The following is a 13,305-nucleotide window of genomic DNA, read 5'->3' as shown; positions in this document are numbered from 1 at the left end:
ATTTATTTTCTGAAAGTACATTATAGTCTGATATATTTGAGGAGACGTTTTGTAGAACTGAAAATGGTTTTCCTTTTGTGGAGGAGTTGTTTGAAGCAGGGTCTCACTTTGTAACTTTGGCTGGCCTCAAACTTACAGAGATCCATTTGGCTCTGCCTCCATAGTACTGGGATTAAAAGCGTGCACCATCACATTGGCTTGAAAATATTTTTTCTTATATTAATTAGAGGTAGTTTCTTACTTTTTATTATATTTTACTTCTTTAAAAGACATTGGCAGTTTTTTTTAAACAGGTATAATTTATATACAGTAGAATAAATTGTGTCTATATGGTGGGTTTTCTGTTGTTCTGTTCCTTTTTTCTCTTCTTAAGGATCTCATAACCTAGGTTGTTCTCTATAGAACTGAGGATGACCTTCAGTTCTGGATCCTCTTCTTGCCTTATCCATGTACTGGATTGTAGGTGTGTGTCACCATGCCTAGCTGAATTACAGCATCATACATACGTACATATATACATACATATCCCAGTGTTTTACACTGGCTCCCGCAATTCTAGTCTAGCCTAGTCTTAAGCCTTTGGAAAATATAAATTTTGTATATGTAGATATAGCTGTCGGGTATGGTACATATAAAGGCTGATTAGATTTTGTTTCCTGGGTTTATATTTAAATATTCATATACTTGAGGTTTTTTCAATGTACATGAAGCAAATTTTGAGAGTTTAATTTGGGGGAATGAGGTTTTAGCTTAGTGGCAGAGTGCTTGCTTGGAATACACAAGGTCCTGGGTTTATATGGTGAAGTGCTTCTACTAATTTTTGTAAATGGAAATGTGTGTGTTACTTACTTGTTATTTTGGTCATTTTTACAGGATCGCATGGTCCATTGTTGCCTTTACCAAGTCGTTACAGAATGGGCTCTAGAGATACACCTGAACTTGTTGCTTATCCATTACCTCAAGCTTCTTCCTCTTACATGCACGGAGGAAGTCCCTCTGGCTCCGTTGTAATGGTTAGTGGATTACACCAGCTCAAAATGAATTGTTCAAGAGTCTTCAACCTGTTCTGCTTGTATGGAAATATCGAAAAGGTGAATTTCTTTTTGCTAGTTTATTGGGTGGAGAATCTAGTAGTAATTCAGAAAGTGCTACCCACTTCTGTCAGGACATCTAAGTTCTTTCAGTCATGAACTCACATAATCTTAAAACCCACTGTATATGAACTTACAGAAATGATTTTTTTTCTGACAAGTGATCAATATAGATTGATAGTAATAAAAATATGTCTTAAGCCGGTTAGTGGTGGCGCACGCCTTTAATCCTAGCACTCGGGAGGCAGAGGCAGGCGGATCTCTATGAGTTCAAGACCAGCCACAGCTACAGAGTGAGTTCAGGAAAGGCGCCAGGAGTACAAAGAGAAACCTTGTCTCGAAAGAAAAAAAAAAAAAATTTTTTTTTAAATGACCAGTAATGAGCAGGGTCCAAAGCACCAGAAGTTCAGTCACTTCCTAGTGTACCTAAGGCACGAAGCCTGTGTAGATAAATGCTATGTTAGCGGTTGTTTGACTCCTGGGTTTTCTACTTTATGATGTTGTAAACATGATACATTTCATAAAAATCATACTCGGAGTTTAAAATTTGCCATACTAGCAATATGTGTGACATCTGTTCTGTAATCCTGAGAAGCAGCAACAGGTCAGACTTTTTTTCTAGTTATCATCACAGGAGTAAGAAACTGATACAGATATTCTACAGTATACTGTCAGCCAAGTTATGATGTTGGATAGACCAGATACATTTAAGTGCATTTTCAATTTATAATGTTTTTACTTTAATGGTGGAAGAAAACCTATATTTGGTTTTAGCATTTAACATGTTAAACTGTTGAATTTCCAAGAGCATTTATACTCATGGAGCTAGATATTTATAAATGAGTCTCAGAGCTTTACTTGCGTTGTGGGTATGGGTTGGGGGGGGGCTTGTTATGTACTTGTTTTTTTATTCTTTATTTTATGTGTATGACTGTTTTATCTGCATGTATGTCTGCACCACATGTTTACCTGGGCCCATGAAAGTCAGAAGAGGTTTTGGATCCCTGAAAGTAGACTTAGGAGTGGTGTTGGCCACCGCGTGGGTTCTAGAACTGAATTCAGGTCTTTTGCAAGAGTACAAGTGCTTTTCATGGCTGAGCCAGCCTCAGTCATCCTAGGAGGAACAATGTGTTTTTATGTGAGCTCAGTTACTACTTGGAACTGACCCACTTTGACAGAATGTTCCAATAGTATAATAATGTTATTTTCTTGTGATTTTAATACTCTTTCCATAGTGATAAGAAAGTATAAACATGTGAGTCCATGGTCTGGGAGTGGGAGAATGGCCTAAAAACTTGATACTCCTAGTTCTTAGTTCATTAGTTCTAAAACCCTGATAAGCAGCTCTTGAGAGTTCTGAGTTATCTCCATTATTTCATTATATTAAGAAGAGGGGGAAAAAGAAAATGTTTTGTATCTTGTCTGAGGGTAGGTGGACAACTAAATTCAAGAAGTTTAATCCATATCCTTTGTGTTAAGAATTGTCTCATGACTTAGTTTTTGGTATGTTTGACTAATTCTTCTCTTTCATTTCATGTTACCTCAAACTTTTAATACTTTTTAAACTTTTGTTTGTTGTATTTTATGTGTGTGGGTGTTTCGCCTCTATATTTATGCACCACTTGCATGTCTGGTCCTGAAGGGCCAGAAGAGGGCTTTAGATCTGCTGGAGCTGGAGTTACAGAAAGTTGTGTGCCACCGTGTGGGTGCTGGGAATTAAACCTGGATCCTCTGGAAGAGCAGTGAGTGCTCTTAACTGCTGAGCCATGTCTTCAGCACTAAGTTTTTAGTAATGTTAAATGATGGATTGCGGTACAAAAAACTTAAACCACTCTAATCCTGTAAGTTTAAAGATACTCTTTTAAACTTTTCCAGTGGTTTAATTTTTCAAGGATTCATAAATGTGTATGAATGTTTTGTCTGCATGCATGTATGTATGACATGTGTGTGCCTGGTGCCTGTGGCGGTCACAAGAGGGCACTGGATCCTCAGAATTGTAGTTATGGAGGTTGTGAGCCACTGCAGAGGTGCGAGGAATCAAATCCGGGTCTTTTTCCAGAGCGACAAATGCTCTTAACCACTGAGCTTTCTCTGGTGCTTTTCTAATGGATTTAATTATTTGGGGGGAGGAGGCCTAGAACCACATTTATACTTATATACATATGCATACTATATAATTATAATAATTACTAGATAATTTTTGGGATATTACTGAATTAAATGAAAGGATAAAGTATTGCCTATAGCAAAACAACTGATTTCAAGTAAAGCTGAAAATTTCTGGTATTACCAGTTTGTACAGGTATGGTATATAGTGCTAGCATATCCTTTTAAAACTGAAAGTGCTAGAGGTAATAAATGGTGAACATGTGATTTACACATATTCTCTCTGTTCCTTTGAGGTTAACAGGTAAGAAGGGAAGTGTATTCAAGCTGTCGTGCATACTGTGTGGTTTCGTAGTTCTAAGTGACCAGCACTGCACTTCTGCTGTCATGCTGTCTCTAGGCTGTTTTTTTTCTTTTTTGTTTTTTTGTTTTTCAAGACAGGGTTTCTCTGTATAACTTTGGAGCCTGTTTTGGATCTCACTCTGTAGACCAGGCTGGCCTCGAACTCACAGATCCTCCTGCCTCTGCCTCCCGAGTGCTGGGATTAAAGGCAAGTGCCACCACTGCCTGGCATGTCTTATATTATTTATTGCCTTAACATTTCTGAATTGTTTATGGCCATATAAAGATGAAGACGGTTATGTTTACCATTCAATGTGTAGTACCTTGCACAATGCTTATCAAAACCTACTAGATACTCAGATATTTGTTTAAATATTGATTAGGCTGAGTACCTAGGGATGTAATTATTATCTTCACTTTATAGGGACAGTCTGGTGTAGAGGAATTAAGTAGCTTACCTGTAGATCTCAGCCTTGGGACAAACCTGTGCTCCATGGGCTGTAGAGTACAATTACAGTCTTCCCCTTTAACTTCACTCAATTTTGGTAAGAGTTAAGGCTATCCTGTAAAAATGACAGAATAAGGTTAAGATTCTAAGAAATGAGCCGGGTGGTGGTGGCGGCGGCGGCGGCGGCGGCGGCGGCGGCGGCGGCGGCGGCGCATGCCTTTAATCCCAGCACTCGGGAGGCAGAGCCAGGTGGATTTCTGTGAGTTTGAGGCCAACCTGGGCTACAGAGTAAGTTCCAGGAAAGGCGCAAAGCTACACAGAGAAACCCTGTCTCGGACTCCTTGTGAGCCCCCCCCCCCCCCCCCCAAAAAAAAAAAAAGGATTCTAAGAAATGATCTTGGGGGGTTTTTTGTGTTTGCAGGTAAAATTTATGAAGACCATTCCTGGCACAGCACTTGTAGAAATGGGTGACGAGTATGCTGTAGAAAGAGCCGTCACACACCTTAATAATGTCAAACTCTTTGGGAAAAGACTTAATGTTTGGTAAGTACTTGTCATAACTGTTAACAATGTTTTGAAATTCTTGTTAACTTAAAGAGTGTTTTGTAGTAACTGAGCATACATCTGAAGGTAGCAAGGTCAGTATTATTAATGTTGACAAGCTGTAGTAGTTATATTATTCTTCTACTTTTCTAAAGTTCTGTTTGTATGTGTACATGAATGCAAGTACCCAAAGAGTCCAGAAGAGGGCATCATATCCCCTGGAGCTGGAAATAGGTGGTGTGAGCCACCCAGACTTGGTGCTGAGAAGGGGTCGTCTGCAGTAGCAATAAGAACTCTATGAGCCACCTCTTAATCCAGATCTCTCCTAGTTTTTAGTGTTAGTACCATAGAATGTTAAAACAGATAAGTTCTTAAATATTGTAACAAGTAAGAATGATTGATTATAACCCAAAGTGAATACAAGTTGGTGTATTCTGTACTTATTTTTTTTCAACCAACTGTATTTTAAGAAAATATTTGAGAAAAAATTATCTGTGCAGAACATAAGCATACTATGCGTTAATGTAACTATATACTTAGCATTTATACTGTGTTAGATATTAGAACTGCTCTAGAGGTGATTTACATTGTACCGAAGGCAATCAAGTCAAGCATAGTGGGCATAGACCTGATTCCTTCACTTGGGAGGTGGAGGCAGGAGGCCGGCCTGGAGTTTTTGAGACCCTGTCTCAAAAAAATACAAAAGGGTAAATAATACAGAAGGTTCTGCATGGGTTATACGTAAATACTAGAGTATTTGATAGACTTAAGCATCTGTTTTGTTTTTTCGCTTGGGGGGCGAGGGAGTGGGGGGTGGGGTTCCTGGACAAATCCTTTGGATACCAATGGATACTTTTGTACTGTGCTTAAATACTGTGTACACCTTTTTTTCACAAAAGTATTTTTGTGACTACCTGCTGCTACTTATCTAACAAGATATTTTTCTTTTCTAATCTTCAGTGTATCTAAACAACATTCAGTTGTTCCAAGTCAAATATTTGAGCTGGAGGATGGTACAAGTAGCTACAAAGATTTTGCAATGAGTAAAAATAATCGCTTTACAAGTGCTGGCCAAGCATCTAAGAATATAATCCAGCCACCCTCCTGTGTGCTGCATTATTATAATGTTCCACTGTGTGTCACAGAAGAGACCTTCACAAAGGTAGGCACTGAGGAAAAGTGGATAGAATGTTGCTCTTTGTGTTTTAAGTTTCTGTGACATTTCATAGTTCAATCTCATTTTAAAACTTTTCTAAAAATCCTGCTTTTTTTGTTGTCAGGCTAGATAGAGGTCAGTGGTGGTAGGTGTTTTCTTCTGTTGATTTCCACCTTGTTTATATTAATGAAATTTGCTTTTAAAATTTCATCCCAGCACTCGGGAGGCAGAGCCAGGCAGATCTCTGTGAGTTTGAGGCCAGCCTGGTCTACAAAGTGAGATCCAGGTCAGGCACCAAAAAGTATACAGAGAAACCCTGTCTCGAAAAGACAAAAAAACAAAACAAAACAAAACAAAACAAAAACCCATAAAAACCTTCCCTTCACAAAAAAATTAAACTTGCTTTTAAAATTCATGAACAATTCATAAATCTGTCGTCTTTGGGGAAGGTCCATGTTCCTATTCTTTTTATCCAACTTTAGTATATGCATTGACAAAGTGAGCATTACATACACTGTGTTTTAAAGACAGGGTCTCTTACTGAACCTAGACCCTGCCATTTGGCTGGACTGGTTAACCAGAAGCTTCTAGGATCTTCTTGTCTGCAGAGCTTGGTGTATAGTCCTGGCACTTGGAAGGCTAAGGCAGGGGGATTGCCATGAGTTCAAGGCTGTCTTGGGTTACATAGTAGGAGTCTGGCTCAGAAACAAGAACGACTAAAAAAACAAAAGAATAAAAAGCAACAGAAGTTCCTTTACTGTAAGTCTGACCTACAATAAAACGTTGTATTCCCTTCCCTACACCTTGTTTAACTGTAGGAGCATTTCAGGAACAGTGTGCTTTCCTGGAGTAGTACTTCCGTTCTTCAGTATTTAGTTCCTCTTCATACAATCCGAGAAAATGTATTATAGCTTTAAAAAACTGTTGCTATATATGAAATGATTTCCATAGTTTAGAACTTTATAGTGACCTGAATGTGCATTAATTTCTGTAACAGTAGAGGCCTGACTGCTGCTCTTCAGCAAGGGTTTCAAAGAGACTTCTAGGTAGCTCCATTTCTGACTGGTGTTCCTTTCCCTGGCAGTTGTGTAACGACCACGAGGTCCTCCCATTCATCAAATACAAAGTGTTCGACGCGAAAGGTGAGTGAGCACCTCTGGAAAGACTTTGCAGGAAGCTTGCTGACAGGAAAGAAGTAACGGCTGGGTTTGCATTTGCTCTGTTCCAGCTTCTGCTAAAACCCTCTCGGGGCTGTTGGAGTGGAAATGCAAGACTGACGCCGTGGAAGCCCTCACTGCACTCAACCACTACCAGATCCGAGTCCCAAGTAAGCGCCAGGGGGTTTAGTGCGGATTGCCGGAGCCTTAGGGAGAGAGGGGTGCTCAGGAGAGAGAGCTGGGCTGCAGGGACTTGGGGGGTCTGAAGCAGTTCATCTCCACAGGGTTAAAGAAAATAAACCTTTAAAAAAATTGAGAACTCATGGAGTTGTGTTGGGGCTTAATAAAGACATTTTAATGTAGACTGGGCATGGGTGAAAAGAAGGAAGAGAAATGCAGAGGGAAAGTCATATAACAAAAGCTAAGGATCGAGACCTCTCTAGAGGGAGTATTCCATAGTCTTGTATCATCAGACTGACAGTGATTGTGATCTCAGTAGGGATCTTTGTGGATTTGGATGCTGGGAATTGAAAGAAACTTTATCTCTTATGTCAAGTTGTGTGTTTTTAAATTTTTATAACACAGAAAAATGGGCATAGAATCCCACAATACAATCCCTGTATGTCTGCTGCTGTATGCAAATTACCATAAGATGAAGCAGATTAAAATAGTAAACATTTGCTGGACTGTAATGGCACATGCCTTTAATCCCAGTTTGAGGCCAGCCCAGTCTACAGAGTACCAGGTCAGCCAGGGCTCTACAGAGAAATCTCGTCTCAAACAGAAACATTTGTTAACTTTCTCAAGGTCAGCAATTTGAGTGCAGTTCAGCTGAATCATTGTCTCATAAAGTTGTAATCAAAGTGTGTGATTTTACTATCATCTCCAAGTTTGATTGCCTGAAAAACTCACTTCTAAGCTTACTCAGTAATTACAAGCCAGTTGAAGCCATGTGGGTCTTTATATGGTAGCTGGCCTCCCTTCAGAATGAGTGATTCAAGATTGATTAAGAACATCATTGTTTTTCATAATTTAATATTGGGAGTGGTCTAATTGCTTATTAATCTGTTTTGTCTTAGACATACCATGGTGCAGTTTAGTCATCTTCCTTTGTGTCTGGGATGCTGGAATTAAAAGTATATGCCATGTGTGGCACTAAAAGTATTTTAGCAGATTTGGAGTTGCACACCTTAATCCCAGCACTGAGGCGTTTGAGGCCAATCTCTTCCCTAATGAGCCCTTTGATTAGTTCTGTTTATCTTAACTGCAATAAACATGTTTCTCTGTGAAACTGTCCTGAAACTCACTCTGTAGACCAAGCTGGCTTTGAACTCAGAGAGATCCACCTGCCTCTGCCTCCTGAGTGCTGGGATTAAAGGCTCATGCCACTACCACCTGGCTAATAGCTGGCATTTTTAATTTTTCAGCATATTTTTATTATTTGGGAATTTCATGTGATGCACCCAGATAACACTCATTCCCTGCCCTCCCAGGTTCACCCCCTCAGCCTTGTGATCCCATTCTCCCCAACCCTCCCCAACCCTCACCAAAAAAAGAAACAAAACAAAAATATAGAAATCCAATTTGTGTGGCACATATTCTCACTGGAGCATGGTCAAACTCTCAGTAACCAGCCCCTTAAAAAAGTCCTCCCCACCTGTACTCCTGCCAGAAGCCCATGATTATGGAGAGCTGTGCATTTTTACTGTGTATTTATAGGTCAGTTCCCTTACTACAAGACATTGAGGTGTGTATTTTGGCAAAATGATTGTCCTTTAGGAAGGTTGTGATTACATAGCCATCTGTGATACATTGACATAAATGCCCGTTGCCTCAGCATTCGAATATGGAGTCACACCTTGAGGTTTTACCAGTACGATAGCTGACAAATGATATGCCATTGTCTTAATTTGTTTCCAGAAAGGTAAATTTCTTTGTTTCTGTGTTTTGGTTTTCTTCATATGTTATGAAGAACTAAGTTTTGAAGTTTTATGTTGTATAATTTACTTTGATCCTGGACCTCGAGGGTATACAATTTCATCTTCGAAAAGCACTAGCTAGGTGTAGTACATTTGTAATTTTAGCATTCAGGAGGATCAAGAATGTGAGGCCAGGCTAGGTTATATATAAGGCCCTATTCCAAAAATTAAATAATAAAGAAAAGTATGGCAAATATGAATATTATTTAGTATGGTTATAGGGGGAAAAAGAAACAAGACAACACCCTGCAGTTCCAGGGACAGCCTGGGCACCAAATTGCATGACCTCATTGCAGTTAAAAGGAAGGGTAAAATTTTAAAAATCATTTGAAGGTTTTATAACACCCAAGTTTTTGTGAAGGGACAGGCAGAAAATAATACTTCCAGCACTCGGGAGGTAGAGGCAGGTGGATCTCTGAGTTTGAGGGCAGCCTGGTCTACAGAGTGAGTTCCAGAACAGCCAGGACTGTTACACAGAGAAACCCTGTCTCAAAATGCAAAAACAAACAAAAAATTAAGATTCTGTACTCTTGGCAATATGCTCTATGTAGGTGAACTCTGCTGCGACAGCTGTTTAACCCTGACATCATTAATCTGCAGTGATGAATTAATTCACTTGAGAAATTAGTATGTTCTTAACTTAGAACAGTAGGAATGTAGTTAGTAAGAGACTGTTTTCTAGAGCTTACTGTCAGGTCAGGTGGTTAGTCTTTACCTTCCTGGAACTGGAGAGATGGCACCCACATTAGCTCACTGGAACTCCAGTGCAGGGTCAGGCACCAGAGATGCACATGGTATATTTACAGATGAAACACTCATACACATAAACAAAATTTTATAAATTGCCTTCTTTATATTCCTGTTTCCAGTACTATACCTATAGAATAATTTACTAAATCAGTCTGACCTCAACATTTTGATGGAATATTAACTTCCCTTTTTTCAATTTTACAGATGGCTCCAACCCCTATACATTGAAGCTTTGCTTTTCTACATCATCCCATTTATAAGAAGAGAAGAGCATGTTAGATTTACGTTCATCTTTATTACAGTTTTAAAGCTATACTTCATTAAAAATATTCTAAAATGGTTGATCTAATGTTGCCTTGCTTACTATAAGATCCTGTTCTGTAATAAACATATTTTGCCTCAAGTAAATTTGTTGTTAACTTAAATATTGTTTTCATCTTAAGATAGAATACCATAACGTAGACTGTCTACAGCTTCATTGTAGATTTTTACAAACGTATGATTTCTAACATTATTACAAATTTTGTTCCGTGGTAAAATATATTTGCATTCTTAGTGCTGATTTGTTGCAAATGTTTTCCCATTGTGTTTGAGATTAATGCAGGTGAAAGTATTGCGTTTTAATACAGAATTCCGACAATAGAAGATTGAATGTTATAGTTACTCATTGAACATAATTTGTATTTATTATTTTAAACAAATTTGAGAATGATATTGCATTTGTTGACTTTCCAGAAGTACAGATTTAGCTGATTTCAATTTCTAAAAGGCTTCATAGACATGAACACACTTGTACGGTATGCATTCAAACTCAACTTGGTGTGTTTCTTTTCAAAAGTCATCATCCATTTGTATTGACATGTTTCTGTTTTAGTTCCATTTTGGAGGTTTTATAAAGTTATAATAATAAGTTAATGTGTTCATCTTCATTATTTTGCATGTGACCCAGTCTTAAAAGTACATGTAGTATTTGACATTGATATTTTAATACTATAGAGGTTAAAATTAATAATAATTCCTCTTCTATATAATAATTTGGGTCCCATAGATGGGTTTCAGAGAACTTGTTAGCCCTCCCAAAATTGTGTGTAGAATTTGGGATATTTGCATTTTTATTTCTTAATCTTTGATCCATCATAATATATGTATTTTTCTATATGGTGTAAGATTTAAGAATTTTATTTTTGATCAAACAGCTATTTGTCTCAACACCATTTATTAAACATTCTCCCTCTGGATTGGTTTCTTTCTCTTTTAAATAATCTTATACTAAGGCTGTTACAAAGTTTATACCTTTTTAATAATTAGAAAATGGATATAGCCTTTTTGTTTTCATCTTAAAAGAAGTTTTCATCTGAGTAGTCCATAGTTAGCAGAAGCAGTTTTGTAACCTTTAGATTATTAAATAAAAATTTCAAGTTCCATTTAAATCTTAAAAAAAAAAAGACATTCTTTTGAGACAGGGTCTCCTCTACGTATCTCTGGCTATTCTGAAACTTTTCTTAGAGCTTGATGTGTAGACCGGGCTGGCATTGAACTCACAGAGATCTGGCTGCCTCTGCCTCCTGGGTGCTGGGATTAATGGTGAGTGCCACCACACCTGGCTCTTCATTTCTAATTTTAACAACAAAAATTCTGAGTTCTTTTAGAATTGAGTCAAAGGCTTAAAGTTGAAAATCTGTTTTGTTTGTTTAAGGTTTTTTTTTTTTGTGTGTGTGTGTGTGTGTGTGTGTGTGTGTAGCAAGAGTGTATAATGTGCACAGTAGTACCAACAAGCCAGATGAAGGCATTGGATCTCCTGAAACATGGATAATAGGCAGCCGTGGGCCATCCAGTGTGGGAGCTAGAAAGTGTAGGATACTAACTAGGTTGTGTATTTTTTTCATTTATTGTCACTTTAATACCTAATTATACCCAATGGCACCATAAATAAATTCATTTATTTTGAGTTTTTGAGACAGGTTTTCTCTGTAACAGCACTGGCTGTCTTGGAACTCTAATTCTGGCCTCAGTTCATAGAGATCTACCTGCCTCTGGCTCCCAAGTGCTGGGATTAAAGGCATGCGCCACTACAGCCCGACCATAAGCAGAAAATTTTAACTTGCTATCAGCCTCAATTTTAAGAGGTAATTTGTAGATGTATGTAATGACCTTTTTTTTTTCCCTGCCTTTGAAAACTTAATGTGTGTTTTCAGTGTTAGAGATTTTTTGTGTGTGTGCTAAGATTTCAGGAAATAAACACATGGCTAACGGCAGAGTTTAATTTAGAGTTTCATGAGGTGGAATTGACTGATCCCTTGTCGTTAATGATTTCTTCCCACAAAATGACAAGTGGATTCTTCCTGGGTGAGCTAGTATCTAACAGATGCTTGGCTGTGTGATGCCATGGACTGCTGTCACTGACGCGCTTGAGCATCCTTGCCCTGCTGTCTGGACGGAGTTCTGTGAATGCTGCCTTTCCCAGCCTTGAAGCCATTCTTTCCATCTCAGCCTCCTCATAGAGGACGCACAAGAGAGCACTTTAGATTTTCTAAAATGCAAGGTAGGGAGAAGGGTGGGTACCCGGGTGGACAGGTAGATACTGACTTACATCTGTTTTTAAGTGATTTTAAATACTGAATTTACATCTCTTCAAATCGCATTACATATTTATAATCTGCCAAATAGGGGTACAACTGCCTTTTAAAACCTCTCCGGCGCCAGGCAGTGGTGGTGCACACCTTTAATCCCAGCACTCGGGAGGCAGAGGCAGGCAGAGCTCTGTGAGTTCGAGGCCAGCCTGGGCTACCAAGTGAGTTCCAGGAAAGGTGCAAAGCTACACAGAGAAACCCTATCTCGAAAAAAACAAAAAACAAAAAACAAAAAAACAAAAAAAACCAAAACCTCTCTGGCTCCTACTGTGTAATAACCCTGTCTTGATACAGATCCTGTTCCAAATAATAGTCTCAGGATGAATAGAACCCATTATTTTTATGTGTTCAAGGAAAGCAGAGCTGGCTTGGGAATGTTTTGCCTTTGTGTGTGAATGGTACATAAATTGTAAAGCCAGACAGTAAGATCATCAGGAAACCATCCTGGAAATGTCCTCCCCTCTACCAGCTGTGACACATTGCATCGAGAGAGAGAAGAGAGAGTTTGATTGGTTCAAGAATTCAGTGCTGTTTTCTGTTTGTTTTTCTTTATTGGTTTTTTAGACGGTCTCACTATGTAGTTCTGGCTGTCCTGGAATTTACTGTGTAGACCAGGCTGTCCTCAAACTCAGATCTGCCTGCCTTCCAAGTGCTGGGATTAAAGAGTGTGCTACCACCGCTCAGCTCTGTTTTGTTTTTGTGAGCAATTTTTACTACTTTTGTCTTGTGTGCCATGGTGTGCATGTGGGTGCCAGAGAAATACTTGTGAGAATCCATCTTCTCTTTTCCAAGGATTGGATGCATATTGTCAGGCTTGGCAGCAGGGTCCCTACTTCTTACCACTCTTACAGGGGCCCTGCTCCCAGGGCCTCATGCATACTTGGCATCTCCACTACTGCCCAGGTACACTCAGCTATTACTTTGTGGCCCTGCAATTACACATACGGAAAGGTCTTGAAATGACACGGATAAAAGAGGTACGGTTCTCAAGTGTTTTGTTTTCTGAGTTAATTAGATTGGTTTTTAAAATGGATCAATGTATTGTTTTCTGCACAAGTTTCACTTTTGCAAAGCCATTTTAGTGAACAACAGGATCAGACTGC

General features: G+C 38.8%; 1 protein-coding gene across 2 annotated transcripts in view; it reads left to right on the top strand.

Annotated features, from left to right (window-relative positions):
- Hnrnpll (heterogeneous nuclear ribonucleoprotein L like) overlaps positions 1–10,810 on the top strand; it is a 34,165-nt gene extending 23,355 nt beyond the window's left edge. For both annotated transcript variants that reach the window (XM_076559212.1, XM_076559211.1), the window contains exons 8-13: positions 874–1,091; positions 4,409–4,530; positions 5,491–5,692; positions 6,771–6,828; positions 6,915–7,013; positions 9,777–10,810. In XM_076559212.1, the coding sequence (XP_076415327.1) occupies positions 874–1,091; positions 4,409–4,530; positions 5,491–5,692; positions 6,771–6,828; positions 6,915–7,013; positions 9,777–9,832 (755 nt within the window). In that variant the 3' untranslated portion in view covers positions 9,833–10,810. The remainder of the gene's footprint in view (positions 1–873; positions 1,092–4,408; positions 4,531–5,490; positions 5,693–6,770; positions 6,829–6,914; positions 7,014–9,776) is intronic.
- The last annotated feature ends 2,495 nt before the right edge of the window (positions 10,811–13,305 follow it).

This window comes from Peromyscus maniculatus, chromosome 22 (genome assembly GCF_049852395.1).
Source record: "Peromyscus maniculatus bairdii isolate BWxNUB_F1_BW_parent chromosome 22, HU_Pman_BW_mat_3.1, whole genome shotgun sequence".
NCBI classification, from domain to species: domain Eukaryota; kingdom Metazoa; phylum Chordata; class Mammalia; order Rodentia; family Cricetidae; genus Peromyscus; species Peromyscus maniculatus.
This window is presented reverse-complemented; position numbering and strand designations above follow the sequence as displayed.